This window comes from Arachis ipaensis, chromosome B05, assembly GCF_000816755.2.
Source record: "Arachis ipaensis cultivar K30076 chromosome B05, Araip1.1, whole genome shotgun sequence".
Taxonomy (NCBI): Eukaryota; Viridiplantae; Streptophyta; class Magnoliopsida; order Fabales; family Fabaceae; genus Arachis; species Arachis ipaensis.
In genome coordinates, this window is record NC_029789.2 from 147,893,269 (window position 1) to 147,905,905 (window position 12,637).

Sequence of the window (12,637 nt, forward strand, 5' to 3'; positions counted from 1 at the left end):
GTAATATAGAATTAATTATTATTTAAATTATGGTAATAATTACATAAAAGATTTTTGTAACAGTATAAATAAAGTAATAAACTGTAATTAATTAAAATAAATAATTTTTTAAGATATAATACTAATTAATATTATTAGATGAGGAAGGATAATAAAAAAATAAATTTAAAATTCTATCAAAATTATAATTTGGTATAAGAATTTATGTGACAATCAAATAAGTTAGAAGAGATGCTACTTTTTAGTGGCAAAAAATATAAGTATTAACTTTTATACAGATATAAACAAAATAGAAGAGAGTTCAAATATTTTAAGTTAAATTAGATATAGAATTCATCCATAATTTTCATCTTATTTTTTTTACTTGTAGTCTTGTAGAGCTAATAGAAGTAATAGGAAATGGTAAAATTATTCAAATAATAATGACACTTTATTTACAAGGATATTGGCTATCAACAATCATATCGTGGAAAATGGTGTCATTGAATTCAAAGTGGGGGTGAAACATGGTAGAAAGATAATTTGATGACTTTGAATCGTGCATGTAAAACGCCATGGATACTAGTAGATGAAAAGTTTGACTTAAAGATGAGTGCCAACAATGTGATGCTTGTACTTTTCATTTGGTTGACCAAAAAAAGGAGGGAGAAAGAAGAGGAGTCAAGGAATTGTAATAGCTGGCATGGTCGGTGTAAGTGTGGAAGCTGCAACAATGTTTATTCTTTTCTGTTCTAATTTTTATTGATACATACATCAATTGAACCAAGTATGAAGTTTATAATATAAATAAATTAAATGAGAGTTTAAATATCTTTAAATTGCCAATTATAGAGAAAGTCTAGGGGACCAGCAGATTTTGTGTTTTTTAGCCATCAATTAGCCATCAATGATATTTTTAATGGTATAAGATTATATTTAATGGTGTAAAATCATTTAATTTTTTTTTTTGTTAAATGCCGGCCAGAATTTAATAAAAGTGCTGGCCCTAACACTCCTCTTATATATATAATTTATCCATAAAAATTTTCATCCCTTTGTTTTTTAACTTCTAGAGTTAATAGAAAACAATAAAAATATTTAAATAATAATGACTTTTTCTTTACAAGGATATTGGATATCAACATCATATAGTGGATAATAGCGGAATTTGGGTGTATTATTAGAGATTCTAAGGAAAATTGGATCTCGGGCTGCTCTGGAAGCATTTCCCCTTGGTCTATAATCAGATGTGAATTATTTGCTGCTTGGAGAGGGTTGGTTTTAGCTTGAGATTGCGGTTTGAGGAATATTATATGTGAAACAGATTGCCTTGACATTCTGCCCATCATGCATGAGCTTACAAGTGGGTATCCATCTGAAGTAACAGATTTGGTTCACAAGATTCAGGAGCTTTTATCTCGTCCTTGGCTTGTTCACGTTGAATGGGTGTCCCGAGAAGCAAATAGAACTGCGGATTGGATGGCTAAATATGGTGCCAAGAGTAATTCTAATCATGTTATTTGGTCTGAGCCTGAGCCTGGTGTTGATCTCCAACGAATCATCCGCTCGGATTTAGAATAGTTTTTGCTTTGTTTCTTTCCTTGTTTAGTCACCAAAAAAAAATATAGTGGATAATAGTGTCATTGAATTCAAAGTTGCATGCAGCCTGGAGTATAGAAATACTCTGGAAATTTAGTGCGACATTATAGTAATAGTAATTCATAGCAACGAATCGTGGTGCTCTACTATATATTGGATCCATATATGGTGCTATAACAGGCACATTCTTGAGTTCATACTTCACTTGTGATGAGCGTAGTCATGATGAAGATGAATAATCTGATTCTGATTGAAGTTGTTTTACTCTTTGTTACGGTGGACCTTCTTCTTGTTTGTGCTACTGCAGCAGGAGGAGCGGTGAAGTGCGCAGAGCGGGAGAGGCAAGCACTGCTGGATTTCAAGGCCGCCATGGTTGATGACTACGGCATGCTCTCTTCCTGGAAGGGTCGTGATTGCTGCCATTGGAACGGTGTTGGCTGCAGCAACCTCACTGCCCATGTAATCAGTCTCGACCTTCACGGTGACTACTACTTAGAACCATTTTTGAGAGGTAAGATTCCCAGCTCGTTAGTGGAATTGCAGCACCTCAGGTACTTGAACCTCAGTTTCAATCGTTTTGAATATAACCATATCCCTGAATACTTTGGTAACCTCACCTGCTTGAGGTATCTTGATTTGTCATCTTGTGGCTTCGGTGGAAGAATTCCAACTCAATTTGGATCTCTTCCTCATTTAACATACTTGAATCTTAATAGGAATGAATTAGAGGGTTCAATTCCTTATCAACTTGGAAATCTGTCCAAGTTGCAGTATCTTGATCTCTCGGAAAATGCTTTACAAGGAACAATACCATCTCAACTTGGGAACCTTTCAAGCTTGCACGAGCTTTCCCTTGGCGGTACAGGTGATTCTCTCAAAATGAATGATGATGGAGAATGGTTATCCACTCTTACCTCTTTAACCCATCTTGGCTTGAGCTCTATATTGAATCTCAACAATTCTTATAAATGGATACAAGCCATCAGTAATATCTCCACACTAACAGAACTAGTCCTATTCGATTGTGCACTTTCAGATCATTTTATCTCTTCACAAACACTAAGACTTTCCAAGTTCAAATTTCCTAATTCTCTTTCAGTCTTGGATCTTTCTTATAACACCTTCACTTCTTCCCTGTTATTCCAATGGTTGTCCAATGTCACTTCCAACCTTGTTGAACTTTACCTTGATTCCAGCCTCTTAGAGGGTTCCACACCTGCCACATCAAATCATTTTGACATCACAATGCAATCACTTGAGCGGCTTTACATATCTCATGATCAAATCACGGCCAGGGATTTCAAATCCTTTGCGAATATATGCACCTTATCCTCTTTGTCGGTGTTTGATAGCAATTTGACTGAAGATTTGGAATCAATTCTTCATAATCTCTCAGCTGGCTGTGTCACTCACTCACTTCAAGAGTTGTATTTGGGCTATAACCAGATCACTGGCACAATACCTGATGACCTTTCAATATTCCCATTTTTAAAAAAGTTGTCCCTCTTCAAAAATCAGTTAAGAGGAAAAATACCTGACAATATCAGGTTGCCATCTCAGTTAAAGGCTTTGTACATCATTTGGAACTCTATAGAAGGTGGAATTCCAAAATCATTTGGAAACATATGTAGTCTCGAATCATTAGACTTGTCTTATAACAAGATGACAGGAGAGCTTCCAGTTGCAATCCAGCACTTGTCTGGATGCGCAAGATACTCACTCCAACATTTGTATCTCCAAAATAACCAATTCAACGGAACCTTGCCTGACATCTCATCAATATTCCCATCTTTAATAACATTATCTTTGTCCCAAAATAAGCTAAATGGAAAGGTTCCCGAAGATATTCGTTTTCCATCGCAGTTGAAGACTTTGATGATGAACTCAAACTCCTTGGAAGGTGTGATCACAGAATCTCATTTTTATAATTTGTCTAACTTGAAGGTCTTGGGATTATCTGGCAACTCATTCGTTCTGAAAATTAATCCTGATTGGATTCCACCTTTTCAGTTGCAAGTGATAATGTTGCAACATTGCATGGTGGGTCCGTATCTTCCAAAATGGTTGCAGACACAGAAAAACTTGATGCAACTTGATATTTCTAATGCTGGAATTTCGGATATCACTTCAGAGTGGTTTTGGGCTCTATCAACAAGGCTAAATGGGATGAACATTTCGTACAACAATCTCACTGGAATAATTCCAGATTTTCCATTGAGGCTTACGGAATATCCTTCTATAAATCTAGCTTCAAATCAATTTGAAGGCTCAATCCCGCTTTTTTTACGAAATGCTGTGTCCCTGGATCTGTCCAACAATAAATTTTCAGATGTTACTTCATTTGTATGTGCCAATGATACAGCTGAAAGATTAGGCCAATTAGATATTTCCAACAATTATTTATCTGGTCAAATCCCTGATTGTTGGGAGAATTTTAAATCATTAGTTTATATAGATGTGAGTAACAATAATTTTTCTGGACAAGTCCCCACTTCAATGGGATCAGTTGTTGAGCTTCGTGTATTGATATTGAGAAACAATAGCTTGACGGGGGAGCTTCCTTTCTCGATGAAGCATTGCAAAAATTTAGTGATGTTGGATGCAGGAGAGAACAAATTATCAGGAATCATTCCTTCTTGGATTGGAAGCAGCTTACAACAACTGCAAATGTTAAGCTTGCGGAAAAATCACTTTTTTGGAAGTATACCATCATCTCTTTGTTTTCTAAATGGCATTCGCTTCTTGGATCTCTCGGTTAATCATCTGTGGGGCCCAATTCCGAAATGTTTCATTAACTTCACTGCAATGACCACCCAAGAAAGGTTCTTACCAGATTCCTATTATGATCATTCTTATACTGTCAACCAAACTCGTGGAACGCATCTGTATAATTATGATATAATTGCTTTGTTGATGTGGAAAGGTGTAGAACACATATTTGAGAATGATGAGCTGCTTCTAAAAGGTATTGATCTCTCAAGTAATCACTTGTCAGGAGACATTCCATCAGAGCTTGAGAATTTGGTGGAGCTAGTTTCATTGAATTTATCAAGAAATAACTTGACAGGAAAAATTCCTTCAGGAATTGGAAGGTTGTTATCATTGGAGTCTCTTGATTTGTCAAGAAACCATTTATTTGGCTCCATTCCTTCTAGTCTTGCACAAATTGATTTTCTCTCTGTGTTGGATCTATCACATAATAATTTGTCTGGACAAATTCCAACTAGCACACAGTTGCAGAGTTTCAATGCCTCAAGTTACGAAGAAAATCAAAATCTCTGTGGGCTTCCTCTTGAAAAAATGTGTCCTAAGGACGGGCCACATCAAGAATCTTTGATCAAAACCCAAGACGAAAATGATGGTTTTATTCAGGCATTCTTTGCAAGCATGGGATTGGGATTCTTTGTTGGATTTTGGGGGATCTTTGGCACTATCCTCTTCAATCGCTCATGGAGACATGCTTACTTCCGGTTCTTGAACAACATAACAGAAAAAGTTATGTCAAGGTGGCAACGGTGGTAATATATGCAACAACTACTAGCTTGATTGGTAATACTTATTTGTTTATTTATTTATTTTAAGTTGATCTTATTTCAATTTTCGTTGATATGAAATATTGTTCAATTTATGGACTTTGAATGATGTTAATGATTTCTTATCTTTTCACTGATAGCGGATCAGCGACCATGTGCTGGCATCATTCTAGTCAGGTAGCAAATAAAGCAGCAGTACTTTCAAGGGATTAACAAAACTAAGTAGTCGTTCATGAAGTGAGTTTGTGAAACTTTAAAAGTAAATAAAATGAGTTGTGTATTTGTAACTAAGTACTAGTGATTGTTACTTATTGATATATCAGTTTGTATTTGTGAATTGTAACTACCAGTTACCAATCAGTATTATGATGTATTTGGTTTAGACAAGAGAATATGATGTCTATTTTATATCTTTCATGGGATAATAGTCACCAAATCATTTTTGCATGGCAATGAATTTTCTTGAGAAGCTTGACTAGCAGTTCAATATGGCTTAACTGAATTGAGCTAAGTAGGAAGATGGGAAGATGTTAAGCAATCATTGTTTCAGATGCATCACAGTCATGCATGTGACATAGTTGTCTTGGATTTTGGTGCATTTGGTTGCATAACATTTATCTTACATTCGCTCTTTGCATATACCTAAGCCACAAGAACTCTGTTTTTCCCCTGTTTTAGATGCCTACTTCTTCTGCTTCCTTGCATTCATCATTGCTTCCCAGCTGCAATTCTTTTCTTCAATTCGCAGTTGTTGCATCCAAAACACGCGGTGTTATATATTGAACACATTTGAGGCCTTATTAGAACCAAGAAACCTCAAAGCAAATGGCCTATGAGTTGGAGAGAAGTGGCCAAAGGCGTTAGGGATAAAACAGAGTCGGATCAGAAGCAAACCAAAAAGCTGCAGTTTTGGGTGAAGATGGTTTCTTCTCTCATTTTGCATTCACCAACAATCTCAATCATTTAATTTAATTTATCTTCTTTCAGACCTATTATGATACACGTGAGACTCAATCTATATGTGTTAATTAGCTAGATCAATATATAGATAGATCATGCAAGTTGGGGGAAAAAAAGTGAGTTTAGTGGTTAACGTGTTATGTTTTAACAAAAATTAATTCATTTAATTCAACCATTTGACTCATGACAAAATACAACAAGAATACACATATTTTTTACATACATTTTAATAATAGTTATCTTATCTCACACGAAAAATATATATAGAAAAAAAAAAGAGAAAAAAACACATGTAAAGCAATGTATAATTACAAAATTGGCATTGTCAAAAACTTTTAAAGAAAATGAGGTCTGGTTAAAACGTGCCTTAAAATAACATCTGTTAAAGTAAGCAAAAGTGAAAAGCTTTTGTTAAAGTACTTATTTTTTTTATGTTACCAATATAAAATGCATAAAAATATAGAAACTGATTATTGTGTTTGATGATTAGAAACTGAAACTAAAATTTTAATCGTGAGATACAAAATTTCAGTCGTTTCAGTACCTCTAAAAAGTAGAGATACAGGAGACTGGAATTTATAGGAACAAAAACTGAAACTTTAATAACATTTTTTTCAAAAAATACCATCATTTAACTTTTCAAATTTTAAATATATTCCTCAATCTCTATATTTATCTTAAATTAAATATGATACTAAGATATAACTTAATTCAGTATAAAGACTTAATTTAGTCCATGTCTCTCAGTATCAGTCTTCTTTCCAAACACATCTTTAGAGACTTTTTAAAATGTTTTAATAGATCTGTTCAAAAATCTAAGTCTAGTTTAAACGATTTCATACTAATTGGCCCTCTAATTTGGGTTTGCCGCAATAATAAAAATGTAAGGATTAATTTAGATTGGTGGTTTATTGTGGTGTTGCACAATGTTAATTTGGAGGTGCATACCATAAATGGAGGTTCTATTGGGTGAGGACTTTGCATGTTGTTGTTGAACTTATAATCATTTTTTTGAATAAACTGAGATCTCCTTTATTTCAATGTTATATATTATATGGTAACATAAGAAAGAATAAATAATGCATGCAAGACCATCATTATTTAGCTTTTGTTGATCACATTCACAAATCACATACATTACTGTTATATTTTTAATTAGACTATATACTGTAGGATCATTGTATTCTTATTATAATTAAGTACTCATTATTTATAATGATTCTCAAATATATTACAATCACACAAACCTTTGCTACAAAATTCAGCTCTTCAATCTTCATACACAAACCTTCACATATTCTAACATACATGGTCACTGGAACAATAATCAAAACTCTTAATTATTATGCTCCTCACATGTGTGACTATACTCATGCTTTTATTATTCTTATGAAGAACTTAGTACCATATCATCCTCAGATAGATGGTGATGAAGAATCCTCTATGCTATTAGAGGGATGAAGTGTTGTTGAAGCTTCTATATCAATTTTATCTGAATCCACAAACTTCAAGTAATTCTCAATCTCTTTAGTGTCATGGCTTCCATGTCCAAGATGAAACCATTTCCTAGGATGGTGGGGTTTTCTCTTTCTGTCACTTATGGCAATGGCTATGTCATTGGGAAACAGATCCTTGAACACAAATGCACGCAACATGGTTGTTACAACAAGTGCTGTTACCACCAATGTAGAGATGATACTTAGTATTACACACATTGTTTTTGTGAAAACATTTGTGACCTCATTTGAGTATTTTATTGTTGCAATTGCTGCACCAGTCATTGGAAATGTATAGGCCCACCATGAAAGTGAGAATCTGCAGAATCAAGAATCACATAAATATATATATCAGATACTCTAGTCAGAAAGTTCATAAACAATAAGAGATATATGGAAGAAGATGGTCAACATACTGGAAGCCTCTGAAAAAATTGATCCGTACAGCCTGCAAAATCATAGGATCATGAAACTAATTAATAAGAGATTTTTAAGCTAGAAATTAAAAAAAAAGTACTAAAATTAAAGTGTTGGATGTGAAAAGGTTTGGCTTTATTATGTTAGTAAAGTTCAATTTGGTCCTAAAGTTACATTTCTTCGAACATTTTAGTTTTGGACAGTCAACTGTTACTTGTCCTTACATAATATTTTCTCTGACATGCCACATCACCAGTCAACATAACATAACATGACACGTTAGTAAAACAGTAATAATTGACTTATGGTTGACTGTCTAATAAGACTAAGTTGATTTGCAAAATGTAATCTAAATTGGTACTTTTGAAATTTAAGGGACTAACTAAAGCCCCTTTGCAATTTCATGATTAATATGCATATTTCATCAAATATGAGGAGAAAACTAACCAGTGAGAAATAAAGGAACATGGCAATGAAATAAGCAATCCTTGATCCATAATCAAAAGAGCCCTGAATCTTAGCCCAAGCCATTGAGGCAACACTAGGTGCAGCCACAAACAGAAAGAACACTGGATGCAACTCCTTAGGGAGTGTCTCATTTGTTGGAAGTCTCTGATACAGAGTCACAAACAAGACAGTGTAATGAGCCAAACCAATAGCAAAGAAGAAAATAGGCCCTTCTTTCAGTCCCATTGTTGCACCAAGCAATGCTCCAACAAAGTTTCCAACAACTGAAAGATGGTTTGATGGGTTTGCAACCTTTGATAGCCTCCTTTGGCCTCCAGACATCCACTGTCCATAGATCTTAAGCTCAAGGCAGAAAATTGGTGTCATTAGAATGTACCAAAGTGAATGGTGAAGGTTCTTTGTGATTGATGGTGGAACACCAAGAGCCAAGAACAAAAGGGCTATCCAGGGTGCGAAGAAGAAGTTAACACGGATCGGATGGTAGTACTCTCGACGAACTGCTTCAAAGTAGAGAATTATCTTGAAAAGATATGTGGTGAAGATAGTAATAACAAGAGCAATGGAGATAAACCATAGGACTAAGTTTATTCTGAGGCTTAAGTGAAGAAACTCAGTGGATGGAGAACTTGCAAGTGTTTTCCAGAGAATTGCTTGGCTGCTAACTCCAAGACAGATACCGATAGCCGAGACAGGAAATCGAAGAAGAAATGGCCATTTGCTGTCCTGAGGAAGCAGTATCTCTTCTGAAGACTGTTGGAGCAGGAAAACAAGATAGCATGTTAGAACCAATCCATAATAAGTAAATTATTTAGACCTTCAATGAGTTAAATATGATCTTCTTCACTTGTGCAAAGTAAATTTAAGTCTAGATTTTCTTGCATCACAAGTCTATTATGTATGAAATATAATGGCTAATTTCAGATTACCCAAAATTGGATTTTTTAATAACTGTTTTGGATATGGAAGAAGGCTACCACGTACATACCCTTAGTGTTTCCAATTCTGGTCCTTCCAATGCATCGAAATATCGATCAACCGGTACAGGCCTTTCAGTATTCCTGACATTGTTGTTGTTGTTGTTATTGTTTTCTTCTTCTCTAGTATGTCTGGGTGACTTCCCTCTAAGCATTGATATCTGTCTCTCAAGTGTTCCAGACCATGTTTTGAAGGAATCAAATCTCTTATCCCTGAAGGCTCTGATGCCAGGATGGTTTGGAATTTCTGCTCCATGAGGTGATGAATCAGTAGGGTGCACATAGGCCTTTGGCATTGGTTGAGAGTAATATTTTGATTGCTGTGGAGACTTAGAATCTGCATCAACTGCAGAAATCGGAACACCGTCTCTACCAACTTCATCACTGAAGAAAACCATGTTGGTTTCATGTGGCAGAGCCTCTTCACAGGTTAGTGGCATGCTGATTGAAACAGATTGCTTCCTTTGGTGGTTGATCACCACAGCTTCATCACCTTGTCTTTCTATTGATGTTAATTCACTTTCCTGTTGCAACATTCAAAATTCAATCAATTGGATTTTGAACATAAATCCGAGATTATAAACGAGATTTGAAAAAGTACAGAGGATGTGTGTGGTTCGCAGAATGCTTTCGCACTCCCAGGAACGCAAAATCCTTCTGTGAACCACACCGAAAGGAGCTAAATATGTCTTACTTTGGTAGATGGGCTTGGAAGTTGAGCATCACCAGTATCAAATCCAACTACTTCATTTGATGATATATACTTAATTAGTGATGGAACTTCAGGAGAACCTTGTTCTGCTAATTCAATTTTTTTGTTAGTTTCCATGCTAGACCTGAAAAGATGTATAAAAATTTGTTTAGTTACATCCACAAGATTCTGAGCCAAATTGAAAATCTTTGCAATTATGAATGGGATCACAATCATCCACTTAGTTCACAAAGTGTCCTTTTCTTTCTCAGAAACTATGTTCCAATGATGTAAAAATATTCACTCTAATACAATCAAATCTTAATGGCAATGCCTAATGCATTTGTTGTGCAATCTAATTAAGATACTGATTCAGTCATAATAACAAACAGGGAAAGGTTCTTTATTTTTTTTTTTTTCCTTAAATAAAAAGGTGGCAGAAAATAACTAATTAATTTAGTGGACCAACAATAAGCATTATTATATGGTGAAAACGTTAGATATATGAAGCTTTTGTCCCTTTCAATCTTCCATAGGAACAGTAATAACATTTATCAAGTTTGGTTAAAAATTAATACCATAAATGCAATATACCCCATCTAATGAATTGGATTCTTATTAGCCATGAATCCACATGAAGATATGAAGCAACAATTTATTAAGACTTCTCAATATCAAAATCATATAAAAAAGGAAAATTTCAAGAATGATCAAATACTATCATAGTATAAATAAAGCTACAGAAAATGCAGAAAATATAACAAGAAAAGAGAATTCAAACCTTCAAAAGTAGTTATCTTCTTTTCCAGTGATGACTGAAAGATGATCCAAGAAAATGAACCAATGTGAGAAATTTTCACCTACTGAGGAAATAAGTAGAACACATGGTAGGCATAAAATGGTTTGAAGTCAAAGGAAGATGATGAATTAGGATCCAAGTACATCAAAAGCACATTTGATTTGAGATAATCACGGCTGCTTATTAATGGTTTTTGTGAGAAGGACGTGTCCTTTGATAAAAGACAAAGCTGCATAAAAATATATATGGTAGGAATATGACAGGTAAGAATTCATATTATTTTGTTAACTTTGAAAAGACTTAACATCATTCTTAAACAAGCTTATAATGTTGTTGCTTTTCTCACTTAAACAATTTGGATGTGAATTCAATGTAAACAAAAAACATTGAGTAGGTGCCAGCCATGTTTAGATGTAGAAGTGTAGAACCTCCTCCAATTGCATACTCAAGAACATTCAACATTCATCAAATTGGCAACATACATCAATTGATTTTTTTTTGTTGGGTAAACTATATTTTTTTTGTCCACGAATTCCCAACCCGATAAGTCAAAGACTAAGGGTCTGTTTGGATAGGTTTATAAGTGACTTTTTTTTAACTTTTAATTTATGAAAATGTGTAGTATTAATGTCTAGTATAATTTTCAAAGCAAAATTGCAACTTTCTAAAAAGCTATTTTGGTGCTTAAGAAGAAGTTAAAAAAATGACTTCTCTCGTAATAAAAAGCTTTTTATCACTTTTCTCTTAAAATAAGTACTTTTAGAACTAAAAAATAAAACGCAAAATAACTTATTTATAAGCTACTATTAATATAAGCATTTATTGTTTAAGCTATTTCTTCAAAAGTAACTTAATTAAGTTGTTTATCCAAACTGGGCCTAATTTGTTGCAGATCTAGGCTCCTATCTAAAGGTCTGATAGGACCAATAGGTTGTTATATGTACAAAACCAAATTTAAACCCCCAACACTTACTTAAGTAGACAAATGAACTGATTACTCGATCAATCCAAATTACTAAAGTGGGTTTGTTGGGTAAACTATTAACACATTAACACATAAGACATAAAGACATTCAAATAGTAAAGATATGAAAAAATAATAATTTTTTTAGTTGATTTTATTTATTCTCTAGCTAAACTGCTGATAATTATTATTTTAGCTATTCTCATGGTTCTATAGAAATAATAATTGTTATTTTTTTATTTTTTATTTTTTTTGTCTTATCTCATATTACTATCAAACAAAATCTTTCCTTACACAATCCAAAATACTAGTACATCTTTTGGGTCTATATTTCTGATTATCTTGAATATTTATAAATTTATGTCATGTTATAATCTCCAAACAAAGTTACATACATTTAGAATACCAAAGACAAAGGAGTAGTCTTCTATGGTCACAAAGTTTTGGAGCTATATCTTTCTTGTAAAATACATAAGAGTCCAATATAAATGGAGCATAAAGGGCAAAACTGGTAACACATAAAATAATAAAAAAAATTAAAAAAAAATATGGACACTATAGACAATCAGACATAGCTAGCAAGAATATTAAAAGGTGAAGATAGTTTGAAGTAGATGGATGACAAGATGCCAAGTCAATGGATTCAATTATGTCATTATCATTACAACATGCACTGAATTGGCTGCTGTTTATAACCTTTTGGATCCCTTGATTTTAGGTTTGGATTTTGTAACCTTAAAGCATCTTTAATGGAATG

The 12,637-nt window shown here is 33.8% G+C and overlaps 2 protein-coding genes across 3 annotated transcripts; one reads left to right on the forward strand and one right to left on the reverse strand.

Annotated features, from left to right (window-relative positions):
* Nucleotides 1,445-5,558, forward strand: LOC107641546 (receptor-like protein 12). The gene is made up of 2 exons (XM_016345032.2): nt 1,445-5,127; nt 5,252-5,558. The coding sequence occupies exon 1, from the start codon at nt 1,789-1,791 to the stop codon at nt 5,098-5,100; it is 3,312 nt and encodes a 1,103-aa protein (XP_016200518.2). The 5' UTR covers nt 1,445-1,788; the 3' UTR covers nt 5,101-5,127; nt 5,252-5,558.
* LOC107644898 (S-type anion channel SLAH2) lies at nt 7,237-11,378 on the reverse strand. Of its 2 annotated transcripts, XM_016348850.2 has the most exons (6): nt 10,899-11,378; nt 10,121-10,262; nt 9,438-9,950; nt 8,432-9,202; nt 7,984-8,015; nt 7,237-7,886 (listed from the first exon to the last, which is right to left on the reverse strand). In XM_016348850.2, exons 2-6 carry the CDS (start codon nt 10,253-10,255, stop codon nt 7,487-7,489), a joined length of 1,851 nt encoding a protein of 616 aa, XP_016204336.2. In that variant the 5' UTR covers nt 10,256-10,262; nt 10,899-11,378; the 3' UTR covers nt 7,237-7,486. The 2 variants fall into 2 exon arrangements, with proteins under 2 accessions (XP_016204336.2, XP_020958928.1); XM_021103269.1 differs by lacking the exon at nt 10,899-11,378 and having other exon boundaries at nt 10,121-10,838.